The 15877-nt window shown below is 49.6% G+C and overlaps 1 protein-coding gene across 4 annotated transcripts; it reads left to right on the plus strand.

The window, feature by feature from the left end:
• Nucleotides 1–683: 683 nt before the first annotated feature.
• On the plus strand, nt 684–14440 carry CBY2 (chibby family member 2). Of its 4 annotated transcripts, none has more exons than XM_025924822.2 (3): nt 684–842; nt 1362–1443; nt 13040–14440. In XM_025924822.2, exons 1-3 carry the CDS (start codon nt 769–771, stop codon nt 14255–14257), a joined length of 1374 nt encoding a protein of 457 aa, XP_025780607.2. In that variant the 5' UTR covers nt 684–768; the 3' UTR covers nt 14258–14440. The 4 variants fall into 4 exon arrangements, with proteins under 4 accessions (XP_025780607.2, XP_086567944.1, XP_086567943.1 ...); XM_086711818.1 differs by lacking the exon at nt 684–842 and adding an exon at nt 844–886 and having other exon boundaries at nt 1363–1443; XM_086711816.1 differs by lacking the exons at nt 684–842; nt 1362–1443 and adding exons at nt 2124–2189; nt 7405–7492.
• The last annotated feature ends 1437 nt before the right edge of the window (nt 14441–15877 follow it).

The raw sequence follows: 15877 nt of genomic DNA on the forward strand, positions 1-15877 counted from the left end.
TCTATACAAACCCTTAAACGATAGGGTTAGGAGAGCTTCTGGGTTGGTGAACACACGGAGGAGCTGGGAGGGTGATGTCCTCTGCAAGGGTGTGGAAGCTCCGTGTCCTTCTCCCCCCATACCTTGCCCTAAGCATCTGCCATTTGCCTATTCCTGAGCTGTATCTTTTATAATAAAACTAATGGTAAATAAAGTGTTTTCCTGAGTTCTGTTAGCTATCCTGGCAGATTACTGAAGCTGAGGGGGGTGGTTTGTGGGAACTCCTAATTCATAGCTGGTCAGTCAGAAACACTGGAGGCCTGGGAGTTACAACTGGTGTCTGAAGTGGGGGCTGTCTTGTGGGACTGAGCCCTTCAACTTAGGTGACCCGACACCAACTCCAGGTAGAACGTGTCAGAATTGAATTGAATATAGGACAGCCAGTTGGCCTCAAAGAATTGGTTGGTGGCAGAAAATATCTCAGGCTACATATCTTCCTTTGGTCTGGAATGAGTTCAGTTTTGCTGTCTTCCTTCTTGAGTGATACAACTCCAAGTAGAAGATGCTACCTTTAGAGAGAGGATAGGGCTCTCGGCCCATCTGGGCAGTGGGGAGGTGAATAGGATGACCAAACAGGGGGCTGGCGTTTGGATTATTGTGTGTCACATTCACCTTGATCAGTAAGCTGGACACGACCAGGGTGAGCTCCTTCTGACTGTTAGATGCCTCATTCCCACCTGTGATACTCAGAGAGACCATGAGCCCTGCAAAACACCATATTGTTTTGTGATGTCACCTCTGGAATGTTCTGAGTGTTTTGGTGACCAACTCCTGCACAGGACCTATACCCGGCACCTAACACTGCTATGGCTTTTTACTTGAGGTGGAAGTAATAATCTTAGCAAAGGTAATAGGTTTGGGCATCTCTGCTCCTAAGACTTTTTGGCGGCCCTTGACCCCAATGTGTCTTAATTTCTTTTCTTTCTTTTTTTTTTTAAAGCATTTCTTTATTTTTGGGACAGAGAGAGACAGAGCATGAACAGGGAAGGGGCAGAGAGAGAGGGAGACACAGAATCGGAAACAGGCTCCAGGCTCTGAGCCATCAGCCCAGAGCCCGACGCGGGGCTCGAACTCACGGACCGCGAGATCGTGACCTGGCTGAAGTCGGACGCTTAACCGACTGCGCCACCCAGGCGCCCCTTAATTTCTTAAAATCACATCTTATCAGATACGATCTTCATATGCTTTCAGACTCAGATTTTCATAATGTACATAAGTGACGAGAGGGGCTAAGTGAGTAGAAAGTCTCTTGTTTTTCAGGTGAGCAACTGAGGCTCAGAGGACGGGCTAGGAAGCAGAAATCTTATTTTCTCTTTTCCACAGCACTCAAGGCCAAATTTTACAAGAAAAAGAGATACCAGGTCTGAAAGCCTAGAAATTCCCATCAACGTGGTTCTCCCTCAGGTAGGGATATTCACAGAAGGGTGTAACTTAGTTGTAGCCAGAACAACTCACCCCTTTCCAAACTTTGGCAAGATATGTAGGATAAGCAGCATAGTCAAGGCCTCAGATTCAAGCTGCCAACCAGCCGTGTGCCGGGCAGTGGCGGCGGGGAGGGCGGGGGCGGTTGCTTAGCCACTCTGGGTCTTGGGCTTATCATCCCTCAAATGAGGAAGGCGGGTTTGGCGACCTGGTAAGACCTTCCAGTCATCGTAACACTTAAAGTTTCCATGACACTCTGGAATAAGCCCTTCTTCTCAGACTTAGATCTTTTGGGGCTTGCTGTTGTACAACCACCCTGGAATTCTGGGGTCGGGTGGGGTGGGGGCGAGCGAGCACTGGGACCTGGAAGCAAATTCACACGACCGAATCCGTTAAGCAGAAAAGCTAGGACGCGGGCCAAAAGGTACATGGTGCTTTGGAGATGCTAAGAGAATCAGGGCCTGCCACATACCAAAGGTAGGGTGGAAGGGGGACTCAGGACGGAGGCCAATGAATGGGTGAAACGTTGGCAGGCTGGAGAGTCTGAGGTCTCCTCCTGCTAAGCAGCCATTTCCTTGGTGGGGTTCTCCTGACTGGATTGTTTCCACTGCTGCTATGTCACAAAGGGGGCAGCCTTACTTCTTCAGAGTCACCTGAGGGCCTGTTGGAAGATGATGGCGGTGCAACCAGAGGGGCTGAAATGTAGGGTGGAGGAATCCAGCGCAGAGGTAACTACCGGAAAGCTACATACGGGGATGTGTAGGGACAGGATCGATGATCAGTGGGCATCATATCTATCTATCTATCTATCTATCTATCTATCTATCTATCTATCTATTTATCTATCTATCTATATCTATCCAGATATATAGATAGATATATCTATCTAAATAGATAGATATGGATAGATAGATATAGATATCTATAGATAGCTATAGATATATCTATCTAGATATATATACTATATATAGATATCTATATAGATATGTATAGATATAAATACATGGCTAATATGTATATATACATATAATAGCATATTTAATGTAGAATTACATATATAATATAAACTATATAATTATATAGAGTAAAATTATACTTACATTTTCTAAAGCCGTCTCGGGGCGCCTGGGTGGCTCAGTTGGTTAAGCGTCCGACTTCAGCTCAGGCCGTGATCTCACAGTCTGTGAGTTCGAGCCCCGCGTCGGGCTCTGTGCTGACAGCTCAGAGCCTGGAGCCTGCTTCGGATTCTGTGTCTCCCTCTCTCTCTGCCCCTCCCCTGCTCACGCTCTGTCTCTCTCTGTCTCAAAAGTAAATAAAAACGTTAAAAAAAATAAAAAAAAAATAAAGCCATCTCAAGGATTTTCAGAAGAATAGGATTAGAAAGAAAACCTTCAGCATTCTTTCAACAGGTAACAATCTAGGCAAGTATGTTCAGCAGGAGGGAGAAACAGGACACAAAAACATCCCAGCTATTTGTTTTCAAGTTATCCTTGTAACTTTATGTTTTTTTTAATTTTTAAAATGTTTATTTTTGAGAGAGAGAGAGAGAGAGAATGAGCGGGGGAGAGGCAGAGAGAGAGGGAGACACAGAATCCAAAGCAGAGTCCAGGCTCTGAGCTGTCAGCATAGAGCCTGACGCGGGGCTCAAACTCATGAACTGTGAGATCATGACCTGAGTCGCTTAACCGACTGAGCCACCCAGGAGTCTGTCCTTATAACTTTGTAATGGGCAGACACTTCATCAGTTTCAGCTCATGAAGCTTAGAATACAAAACTTCGTCCTGGTCATCAGACGGCATGGTTTCCCCGTAGGGTTCCTACGGCTCTTAGGAACTTGTTTTAGGTCTGATTCTATCCACTGAAATGCCACGTAGTTCTGCTGACCACTACTCCCCCCGAGGGTGGGTTTGCTCCTTTGGTTTGTTCACAGCCCACGTAAATCACTCTCTGCATCACTAAGGGACGGGAAGAGGGTGCCAACCTGGGGGTGGGGGCAGGAATAGGATCTGAAATCGGGATCATGTGACGGAGAGGTTGCAAAAAGTCTTGAATCTACACCTGACGTAACTCTTCCTGCTTAGCTCCCAGAAACAGGCCAGCGTGAAGGAGCAGAGAAGGAGCAGAGTGGCTTAAGGAGGCTCAAGCTTGTTCTGGGGCCATATCGACCGAGCGCTGATTCGATCATGTGGCAGGCACTAGGCCGTGCGAGTGTGAGGTATAGATTGTACAGGCGTGGGAGCCGGGAACCGCAGCCGCCCCTTTAGTAATGGCAGAGCTAGAGTTAGGGGCTTTGAGCCCAGGCCAGTGCCCACTCTCACTCGGTCACACACCAGGCATGTGCCACCAGGCTGGGCCTGGCCGCTTCTCGGCTCCCTGTTTCTTCTCTTGCTCTTAGGAAATAGCACCTCCTCGGGGCGCCTGGGTGGCGCAGTCGGTTAAGCGTCCGACTTCAGCCAGGTCACGATCTCGCGGTCCGTGAGTTCGAGCCCCGCGTCGGGCTCTGGGCTGATGGCTCGGAGCCTGGAGCCTGTTTCCGATTCTGTGTCTCCCTCTCTCTCTGCCCCTCTCCCGTTCATGCTCTGTCTCTCTCTGTCCCAAAAATAAATAAACGTTGGGAAAAAAAAAAAAAAGTAAGGAAATAGCACCTCCTCTCTCTGCATCCCAACTGCTTGTCCTTAGCTCCCTGAGGGTGTCAGCCACACTGCTGCTTTATTCTGGGATCCGGGTCCGTCTTGTTTAGAAGGGAATTGCGACAGCAGCTCTGTGTCTCCAGAAAGTGCCTCGGGCCTCCCAATCGCGTTGGGCATTTGGGCTTCTCAATTACCCGGCAAGTGCCGGTGGTTCACTATTTGTTCTCACCCTCAGGTCTTTTCAGGTCTTAATGATTTCCAGTTTTTCTTCTCACATTGAATATTTGTGTTTTCTGATCTATTTCCCAACAGCGCATTAAACTTGCCAGCCATCAATGCTATTTCCTGCCCGAGCCAGCTGACCTGGTTCCCTTTGCACATAACGATTCCGTTCTCGCGGGCTTCCTTATTTCCCCAATGAGTGCTAGCAGTGCGTCTCGTGAAGGCATTGTTTATGGCTGGATCATTAACGGAGGGTCTACACCAGACCAGATTGAGCTCCAACAGCACCCTCCAGTGCCCCGCGCAAGCCTCCTGTTTCCATTCTCCTTTGTTAGGGCTTGTTCTTCAAGAACAGGGAGCTATGGAATCTGCCCACAATACCCACGTCTCTCCCCATTTGAGTAACTTTTAGGAGGACCATCTCAGGAGATTGCATGTTAAACAATTTGCTGACATTTATTTGATCACCTATGATGGCATCTTTTCCTTATTGCTGTCAACTGTATAATTCTCTCAAAATCGACCACATGGGCCTGGGAATCATCCTCTTACCTGTTAGCACTTATTAAAACCAACGCCGGCCGTATCGGGCTACTAGGCAGCTGAGTTAATTTCACAGTATGATGACACTCGGCCCTTGTCCCTTCATCTGAAAATTAGCAGCATACCCAGCTCTTCCTTTCGGCATCCTAGGGGTCTCAGCTTCACGTACCTGAAAAATACCTCAGATGGCCAATGTTCTTTGCTGTAACCCTCAATAATGCTGGGAAAGTCGGTGTTTAAAAAAACCTGGTCAATAGGTTTTGAGTCTGCTGGGGCATTTGAACGCCTCTTCTGGTCTGTGGTAGCCGTAGATTTCCAGGAGCAGAGAGCACTCTAGAGTACATCAGCTACACCTGCCGAGTTACTGTCCAGTCCTCCCCAAACGCTTTAGATGGAAGGCCACCAACCTCAGACACTGCACCCTGGAAAGTCCCACTCAGAGAGTCCTGGTCCTTAGAAACTCCACGGATCTCCCCCTTTGTTCCCTGCCCTCCCCCCCCCCCCGCCCCCCACCTTCCTATTGGCCATTCTTCCTCCATGTTCTCCGTTTGCTGGAGGCCAGTGATCTGACAAAGGCACTCAGTGGTTGGTGATTTCAAGCATTTTCCTTGCAAGACCACTTGCATTGAAAAAAAGGAGATGCTGGGGTTGCCTGGGCAGCTCAGCAGTTTAAGTGTCCAGCTTCGGCTCAGGTCATGATCTCATGGTTTGTGGGTTCGAGCCTTGCATTGGGTTCTGTGCTGACAGCTCAGAGCCTGGAGCCTGCTTCGGATTCCGTGTCTCCCTCGTGCTCTGCCCCTCCCCCACTCTCTCTCTCTCTCTCTCTGAAAAATAAACACTGAAAAAAATTAAATAAAAAGGAGATGCGGGGGAGAGGGCCAGGTCTGATGCTACGGAGGGATTTCCATTCGCAGGTGGGATTCAGGCTCTGTGAGAGAGATGTCTGTGCCCAGGACCCTTTCTGGACCCCTGGCACTAAGGCATCTTAGGTCTCAACTGGGAGCATGGTGCTCCTGAGGGCAGAGTCTCTCGGTTGTCTTCCTCACAAGGTGATGGAAAGGTCTGATGAGCCCCACGGCCAACTGTATTCCCCTTCCCGCATCCATCATTTCAAGGAGAAGCCACACTTCTCCTCTTTCCCCTTCTGGGTCTGTATCCATACCAGAGGACATTTCCCATAGATTAGGGAAGAGACAGTCTCTCCTTCATGGGAAATGTTGGTCATGGCTGCTCTGGGGACTAGAATCATGCTGCCATAGGCTCTACCTCCCAGACTTAGAAGAACCTTTCAGAGTTCTGAAAGGCCCAGACCTCTCGGCGGACCTCAAGGACATCAAGCGCAGATCAGTTTCGTCCATGATACCCAACTAGTGATACCCCTGGCTGTGGAGACTTACTGAGAAGGGGCTGGCTTCAAACATGGGCTGAGTCATCCTGGGGTTTTGTTCCTCCTGTGTTTGCTTAGCTCAGACGCTCGCTCCTCGGAAAGCCCAAACTTTGGTAAAGAAGTACATTCGGCATTTGCTATAGTGCTCTAGGCCAGGAACTTTCAAGCCTCACCGGCAGAACGGGCCACCTGTTTGGTCCTTATGACTGCTTGTCTCCCACTTCTTGGCCTTTCACACCAGGAAGCAGGCAGAGCAGTTACGTTTAGGTTCATTTTAGAGGTGACATTCAGAGAAGCTAAGTGACTCTCTCAAGAGCACTCAAAGATGGGACTTTTGAGCCCAAAGCCACTGGGAATTCGGGGCCGCTACCCTCATTGGATTATATGTTCAAGATAGTGACAGGAAAACCAGCATGCTCGCGTGCAGGGGCCAGCCCCCTTTAAGGGCTACGCGGATTGACCTGGGGTTTTGCGGAATTCACAGGGGAAAACCCCACTGCTATAGATTGGCCATCGCACGGTCACAGCTGTGCAGTTTACAAGTATGAATCGAAATGAAGATAGGGCTTCACCAAAGACGCTGACCATACAAAGACAAATGAAATCACCACTGTGGCAGGCCGAAAGTGACGACAGGTTCATGGGGTTCAATCTGATCGCCTTCTTACTTTTCAGTGCATTTCGGTTGATTAGTTCACCCGCAAGGACTCATTATACCTCTGCTGTAAGGGAAGCGTGCTGTTCTAGTTTCCATGTCTAGGCATGTCAAAAAAAAAAGGTGGGGGGGGGGATAGGCCACTGCCCTCAGGGAACTGTAATTTATCTCTCTGGGGCGGGAAATGGGACAGGGCAGAAGAGAAGCTCTGCAAAGTAATGATACCAACACATGCAAAGTAAAACATCTGGGCCCTGTGAACAGCAAGAGTAAGTATGTGGTTTGGAGTCAGATATCCTGTTTTAAACCCTGCCTCTTGCCCCTTGCTGGCTCTGTGATTTTATATAAAACATGATAGTTCTTCTCTGTAAGATATTACACATGAATATGGAAATCAACTAGCATATCCTCACATAATACTCATTCAGTAAGTGCTATTTCCTTTTCCTTGTTCTAGAAATCCTCCGCTAAGGAAATCTAAGCAACTTGTCTTTTTGAATTTGCAGTCATCATCTCGGTCGCTCTCTATGAACAAAGAAAATGTCACACGTTGCCCCTTCATTGCTGAACTCTACAACAAACTCCCTGAAACAGGTCAGATGTCAGTGAGGTTGCTGTGGATGGGGGTACAGGTTGTGCATGGCAACAACAGTTGTGAATGGCACCCTCTAAAGCTGGTCATTGTAGAAACCCAGCGTGGCTCTGAATCGTGTTAGCATCCACATTTTCTGGATATGGAAATGTCGGCACAGAAATGAAACGATTTTGTACAGGTCACGCACCCAGACGGCGTCGAGCCGGGACTCTTTTTGGGTTTTGTGACACCCGGTCCCTTGATCCCCACATCTTACAGCCCGCATTAACGTATGCTCCTCTTTGACTGCCCTCATTTGCACCCAGCGATAGTTGGTACTATTCACTAAATTTTCAAACTGACTGGAAGTTCCTTGGAGGCGGGTGGGGTGTGAGACTAGATGCCCGATTAATGTTAGCTGATTAATCAACATAAATGTGGATGAAGAATTGTTACAAGAACATTCAGAGTAGAAATATATTTAGGGCGAGGTGACCTTGTTTTCATAAGGCCAAGAGGGAGCCTTTCTTTACGGACTAAATCCAGCTAGGTCTGACTGGAATTGGGGAAGAAAGAATTTGTTTGGTCTTAACGTTTTCTCAAAGTTTAATCAGGGTTCTTGGCGTCTCTGAAATGCCTGCATATTTGGTATTTTTCCTCAAATCTTCTCACTTGCAGGGGAAGGTCCTGACTTAATTTAGCCTCATCTTAGTACTATCCATAGGATTGTGAGTTTGATAAAATAGGTATGTTCTTCCAATAGCCATTAAAGTAAATACATGACTATTAAACGTTGTTAAACGTTTTTGTGTTGTATCTAAGACACTAGGCCATGAGGCAACACTGGCCTTCACCTCCTCCTTGATTCTGTCTGGGAATAGGAGGGAAGATGCAGGACTCAGTCATGAGAGGAGGATTTGGTTTCCTGGGGAAGGAAGTCATGGGGACCTATTAGTCTATCAACATTTTCTGGATCGGGTGCTGCGGGCGTGTAACAGAGAAGGCACAGGGTCTGCGTGGGAAGCGCTGGCCATTTAAAGGAGGGGACAAGATGTTAAGGTTGGTTGGTAAAAAGGACAGCTGGGGCTATGGCGGTGGCCATTTACAAACACGGATCCATCACTGGGCCAGGGAAAGTTAGACCAAGAGGTGATGTCACTGATCCCCGTTGTATAGATGTGAAAACCAAGGTCAGAGGGTAAGAGGCACCTGATGGCATGCACAGGGATAAGGGCCCAAATATCCAGACTGTTCACAGCTAGGGATCCACCACCTACACATTGAGGTTTTATTTAGTGCATTTCTGCTGAGGGAGCAGTCAGAAGTTCCTGGGGGAGCCCAGGCAGAATAAAGGCAGCTGAATATGATGATTTAACAGCCATCATGGATACTCTGAACAGTGATAAACAGGATAAAGGGCTAGTGATTCCTTTTCAGACATTCGGTTGGATGAAGACGCATATCTCTGAAACCGATCAGAAAATAAAGACAACTGGGGGAATCTGAACCCTGACTCAGTATTTGCTGATATTAAGTGATTAGTGTTAAATGTATTGTATTGTATTTGAAACATCTATTTATTTTTGAGAGAGAGCAAGAGACAGCACAAGCAGAGGAGGGACAGAGAGAGAAAGAGAGAGAGAGAGAATCCCAAGAAGCCTCCTCACTGTCGGTGCAGAGCCCAATGTGGGGCTCGACCTCATGAACCGAGAGATCATGAAGCTGAAATCAGGAGTCAGACGCTTAACCAACTGGGCCACCCAGGCGCCCCCAGTGTTAAATTTTAAAGGGATAATAATGGTATTGATGCTTTGTTTAAAAGACGCACATTCACGTATTTATAGGTAAAATAACAGGATGTCTACACTTTGCTTTAAAATAACTCAGTGGCGGGGTGGGGGTGGTTGTGGACTTGGGTGGACGTACAGATGAAACAAGTGTGGCCTGGCCTTGTGAGGCTGGGGGAGGGGTATGTGGACATTTATCGGGCTCTTCTCTTTTTGTATATGTTTGAAATTTTCCATAATAAGAAGTTAACAGGGGCGCCTGGCTGGCTCCGTCGGTTGAGCGACCGACTTCGGCTCAGGTCATGATCTCACGGTCTGTGGGTTTGAGCCCCGCGTCGGGCTCTGTGCTGACAGCTCAGAGCCTGGAGCCTGCTTTGGATTCTGTGACTCCCTCCCTCTCTCTCTGCCCCTCCCCCGTTCACGCTCTGTCTCTCTCTCTCAAAAAATAAATAAAAAACGGTAAAAAAAATTAAAAAAAGAAGTTAACAAAAAAACGATCTTCACCCCCGTAACTACTGCAAGTGCTTTGATAAATCCTTGGCAATTTCCTATGCGTGTGTTTCACACATACACGTTCGGGCAGCCAGGACTGGATTTGTGACCTCGTGGGTAAACCGGCACCGTTCATTTAACTTAGAGTCTTGAGTTTACTCCTCCATCTGTAAAATGGCAATTACGACAACACTTTATTAAGTCAGTGTTGCGAGGGTGAAGTTAATTCAGTGGGTAGAATGCTCAGCTCAGGGCCTAACACAAAACTGGAGCTCAGTGTTTGTTTTCTTCTCAAGACTGGGATATACACTGTTGACTACAACCACAATTCCCGTAATAATGTGTTCTAGAACAGGATCCTGCTGTGATGGAGGCCCCCGTTGGCTGGAGAGGACCTCTCAAGACCCATTCCTTAGTGACTGTGGCCAATCGTCCCAGAAATCTAGGGTCAAGGGACCTTAAACTGACAAGGAAACGGGCCGTACTGCCCACAGTGAAGTTCATTCTGGTCTCAGCTTTGGCCACAAGAGCGACTGTGCTTTCCCAATTGGGAAATACGAAAACCACGGAGGCTGGATTTATTTAAAGTAAATAAGGTTCTGATTGCAGAATGTCCCTACACCCTCACTATCTAGAAGATTAAGCACATCCTTACAAAGTTAATGACATGTGCTTATTGCAAAGTTAATGGCATAGAACTGTGCCTTCTATTTATCTAGCTCTTTGGGTCTTAAAGAATTCCAGCCAACATTATACACCGTGCAAATTATATTTCTCTCTACGCCCGAAGACATAATGCAGATAACCTGACTTGTTTTCTATCTTCTCTATCTGTAAAATTGTGAAAATAGCCTGAGAAATGAGGACTTGATATTTGGAGAGCATTGCAATGTACTTAAGGTGAAGTGCTTTGGGTGTCTTTAGAAGTAGCTATCGTGATTTTTTTTTTTTTTTTAATTCATTGCTGCAATTGTTACCTCTTCTCCAGGACACATTCCACCTGTTCACCACTTTTTGAATACACCTCAGAATTCTACCATTAGCAAAACCTACTCTTCTCGATAACACCTTACATTTCTGTGGTGCTCAGCAGTTTCAAAAACACGTCTGCAATTGTTATCTCATTCAGTCCTCACAACGGGGTGGTGACCCAAACAGGGCATGTGCTTTTATTTCCACTTTACAGGCACATTTAACTGACTTTATATGTTGGAAGGTGCCTAGGGGGTCAGGGAGTCTGAGTCCTTTTTACTAGTAAAAAATCTGGATCTCAGAGAGGGTGCAAGTGATCTCCAATTTCACACCGCCCATCAGTGACAGAACCAGGATGAGAATCCTTGTGATCCCCAATCTTAGCACGTTGGCCTTTAACCCTGGTGTAACCTCCACCTGGGCAAATGACACGTCCTACCTGGCTCCGAGCTGTCCCGAGTGCCCACAGCTGGCATCCCTCGAGGGAGCTGGTTAGACATGGAGCTTCCTGGACCATATACCATACTGAGTGCATCAGTCTTACAAGTAGGGAGCTCAGAAATCTGCATTTAAGATACACTCAGACGATTATTCTATACTGGGAAGTGCAATTATTGGACTTAAGCTCTGTGGCTCTGATCCCTTGTGATATGATGGTCTTGAGGTGTATGGGCCACCAGCACGAATCGCTCCTTGGGAATTCCTTGGTGTCCCTTGCTGTCTTCGTTACCACATATTGAACTCTCACTGCTCAGTGATGGGTCTGTGATGGTGCCCCTCTCTTCCAGAATTACCATCTGGGCTCTGCTTTGAGCCTAACACTGTGTCAGCGGATGTTAAAAGGCTGGAAGGATAGACTCAGGGTGGCTAAGAGTGGAGGGCGAGCCTCGGTGGGACAAGGGAGAAGGCTCGGCTGCTGGACAGCACCACTGTTTTGGACGTAACGATTTGGGTGTCTGTCGGGGTGATTCATGGTGCCCCTTTGCCCACGCCAATTGTGGGGACATATCTGCAGCTGGGGGTGACTGAGAAGAGCGTGTGTTCCTCCACTAAGGGGACAGAAGTGTGCCAGAGCCCACGGTTAATGGTTTCATACGTTCTCTCTTTTAATCCTAAAAATACCTCTCTGAGGAAAGGCAGTAGATGTAGTTACCCCAACTTGAAAATGTGGAAACTGAAACTGAACTTGCCATATTCTTGTCACTGATCAAATCGTGGGGCTGGGGATCCAAATATCGGGTGGACTTCAAGTGAATGCCCTTCCCCCTCACAACATACGTGTGACGGTCATTATTCATGGATTCTCTATTTGTGTATGTGCCCACTCGCTAAAGTTTGTAACCAGCAAATCAATACCTGTGGCGCTCTGGTGGTCATTTACAGACATGTACAGAATGACAAAAAATTAAAGTCACCTGATACACACATTCTAGCTAAGGAACCTTTTTTTTTTTTTTTTAAGTTTTTTTTTAACGTTTATTTATTTTTTTGAGACAGAGACAGAGCATGAATGGGGTAGGGTCAGGGAGAGAGGGAGACACAGAATCCCAAACAGGCTCCAGGCTCTGAGCTGTGGGCACAGAGCCCAATGGGGGGCTCGAACTCACAGACCGTGAGATCATGACCTGAGCTGAAGTCGGAGGCTCAACCGACTGAGCCCCCCAGGCGCCCCCCAAGGAGCCTTCTTGTTTCAGCTCTCACACTGTAAAATAGTGTCCTTTTCACAGTTTATTTAGGGCCACATTCTTGACATTTTCGTGCTCTTTTGGGGGGTGGAGGATGATTGCACAGTTCAAATGGCCCCGTAGCACATTGCCCAACGGCTGTCTAGTGCCCTTTAATGAAAGAAGGTGTGATGTGCCTGACGGAGAGAACATGGGTTAGATAAGCTTTGCTCGGGCATGAGTGACAGCACTGTTGGCTGAAAGTTCAATGTTAACGAGTCAATAGTGCATACTAAATAAGATGTCTTTCAACAGTAATCCACATAAATACAAGGTTATGTCTCGGTTGGTTGACGAAACTGTGACTAGAGGCGGGCAGGAACCGAACCCTGCATTTCTACCCGGGGCGATGGTCTGGCACTCGCGAATTCGGCGTTCGCGGTCACTTTCCAGACCAGAACGGCTTCAAGTAGGGGGTCGGCTGTATTTCCTTGCGAGGCCTCCGCGAAGCCGAATGCAAACGTGTCCGCCGTGGCCGGCCGGACTATCAGACGGAGTGTCTCGTGGGGGTAAGCCGGCCTCTTACCTGGCCAGCAGCCTCGGGCACGTCGGCTCCTTCACTAACTCTCGGCTTCCCCGCTCTCTCCCGCAGAGGGGCACAGCCGAGCCTTTCCTGAGGCTCCACAACCTGTACCGCAGCCCGCGCTGCGCCAGGCAGGCCGCCCTGCCCAGGCTGAGCCGCAGAGTGACCAGCCAGCACTCCTACCCGCTGAATCGCTTCTCCTCTGTGCCCTTGGACCCCATGGAGCGCCCCACCTCGCAGGCGGACCTCGAGCTGGATTACAACCCTCCGCGAGTGCAGCTCAGCGACGAGATGTTCGTCTTCCAGGACGGGCGCTGGGTGAACGAAAACTGCCGCCTGTACAGAGAACTGTACTTCTCTCCGTCGTCCTCTTTCCACCACAAGCTGCACCACAAGCGGCTGGCCAAGGAGTACCTGCTGCAGGAGGAGAACAAGGCGCTGCGCGAGGAGAACAAGGCGCTGCGCGAGGAGAACAGGACCCTCCGCAAGGAGAACAGGATCCTGCAGGTCTTCTGGGAGGAGCGCAAGGCCACGCTGGGCCGGGAGGAGAGCAGGGCCGCCTCGCCGCTGCTGCACCAGGACAGCGCGGCCCTGGAGGTGGCGAAGGACGCGGCCTTGCAGATGCACCGCCTGCAGGAGGACAGCAGCCTGCAGCTCCTCAGGGAGGAGAACAGGGCCCTGCGACAGCGGCTGGAGCAGAGGAAGGCCTACTGGGGCCCGGCGGAGGAGAAGGCGGGCCCCGGGGAGGAAAGCACGGCGGTCCCCTCGGCCCACGAGGAGCTCCACGGCCCCGGGCTGCTGCCGGACCAGGGCACAGGCCTCTCCTCCGCTTTCGAGGAGTCCAAGGGGCCCTCGCCCCCCCAGGACGACTCCAAGACCCTCCGCGTCCTGCGCCAGATGGTCAGCAACCTGTCGGGGTCTTCCGGGGACGAGGAGAGCAAGGCCGGCCCCGGCCTGGCTGACGGGAGCCAGTCCCTGGAGCTGCTGAGGGAGATGCACCAGGCTCTGCAGGCCCTGCGGGAGGAGAACCAGAACCTGCAGGTCCTCCGCGAGGAGAACCGGCTGCTGCGGGAGGAGAACAGGGCCCTGCACGTGCTGCGCGAGGAGCACCGCGTCTTCCAGGAGGAGAACAAGGCCCTGTGGGAGAACAAAACGCTGAAGCTGCAGCAGAAGCTGGTCATCGACACGGTGACCGAGGTCACCGCCCGGATGGAGATGCTCATCGAGGAGCTCTACGCCTTCATGCCGGCCAAGAGCAAGGACCCCAAGAAGCCCAGCAGGGTCTGAGGCCCCCCCCCCGCAGGAGCCCTGGGCACGTGACGCCCGGCCAGACAACGTCTCCTGCCTTCCATTCGTCATCCCCGCCTCCCCCCACCAGGTGGCCCTCGCGGAAGAGCAGCGCTATCGTCATCCTCAACTCAGAGAAGCAATAAAAGCATGGGGAGGCCGGCCGGTTAACATCAGCGTGCCGCTCTGGCTTCTTTTTCTTTCTTTTTCCGGCGGTTTTGGGTTCACAGCAGAAGTGAACAGAAGGTACAGAGAGTTCCTGTATACCCCTGCCCACCCCACCCCATGCACGCCCAGCCCCCTCCCCTGCTTATCAACATCCTCCTCCAGGGAGGTGCATCCTTCCAGCTCATGAACGCGCATTAGCACATCGTTATTGCCCGAAGTTCCTGGTTTAGATTGTGGTTCTCGCTCAGGGTTGTATATTCTGTACGTTTGGACAAATGGGTAATGACATGTATCTATCATTATAGTACCAGAGTATTTTCACTGCCCATCCCCCCCCCCCACAATCCTCTCTGCTCTGCGCATTCACCCCTCCCTCCGCACTGCAGGCAACCACTGATCTTTTTACTGTCTCCACAGTTTTACCCTTTCCAGATGTCATAGATTGGAAACCCACAACATGTAGCCTTTTCAGGGTGTCTTCTTTTGTTTAGCAAAGTGCGTGTAAGTTTCCTCTATGCCTTTTCATGCCTTGGTAGCTCATTTCCTTTCTGGGCTGAGGAATATCGCCTTGTCTGGAGGGACCACCGTTTATTCATTCACCTTGGACATCTTGGTTGCCTCCACGTTTTGGCAGTCATGAATCTGTCTTCTTTTGTCCACCCCCCCCCCCCCCCCCGCCCAAGTCTTGGCTTTCCTTATTGTCTGTTTTTCACTCCCCCCCCCTTCCTTCTTTTTTTCTCCTACTCCTGTCCTCTTTTCCTGTCTGTCTTTTTCTCTCGTCACCTTCAATTTCTGAAGTTCTGGCAATGGAGGATGGCCTGTGGGAGAAGAGGGCACTCAAGGCGAGGGCTGTTCAACTGCACTGCTATTGACACTGGGGGCTGGTAAGTCGTGGGGGGCTCCCCTGCATGTTGTGGGGGGGTTTATCAGCATCCCTGGCCTTTGTCTTCCAGATGCCAGTGACAGTTACCCAATCCCTAGTTGTGACAACCAAGTCTGTCTCCAGGTACTGCCACGCACCCCCTATCCCCAACATTGCTCTAAGTTTCTCAAAGTATATTCTCTGAGACACTAGTCCTTGACACGCTCTGAGACAATGAGGGCTTCCATGGGGAGAAATGCTGCCGCGATCCTCTCCAGCAGATTCATAATCACACTCCAACTTAAAGGATCTGAGAAGTCCTGCAGTGAAGAAATCTGCTTAACTTTGGTGAACCCAGAATAGCTCAATTTTACTTGATCTTGAAATCGCTTTTTATGTTACCCTGCTGTTCTCCCAGTTTGGGAAGGGGTGCTCTGTGCCTTCCCCATCTCTAGGCTTACCTCCCTATCCCTGGGTGCCGGCTACTTACTCATAGTTCACACCTCCTAGTTGGATATAACTGGTGGGGCAGGTGGCTACTAGGCTTATGGGAGGGAGCTACAGAGGCTCAAAATTTAGTGTCCTGGGCT

The sequence above is a fragment of the Puma concolor genome, chromosome A1 (genome assembly GCF_028749965.1).
Source record: "Puma concolor isolate L17-30 chromosome A1, mPumCon1.1.hap2, whole genome shotgun sequence".
NCBI lineage: Eukaryota > Metazoa > Chordata > Mammalia > Carnivora > Felidae > Puma > Puma concolor.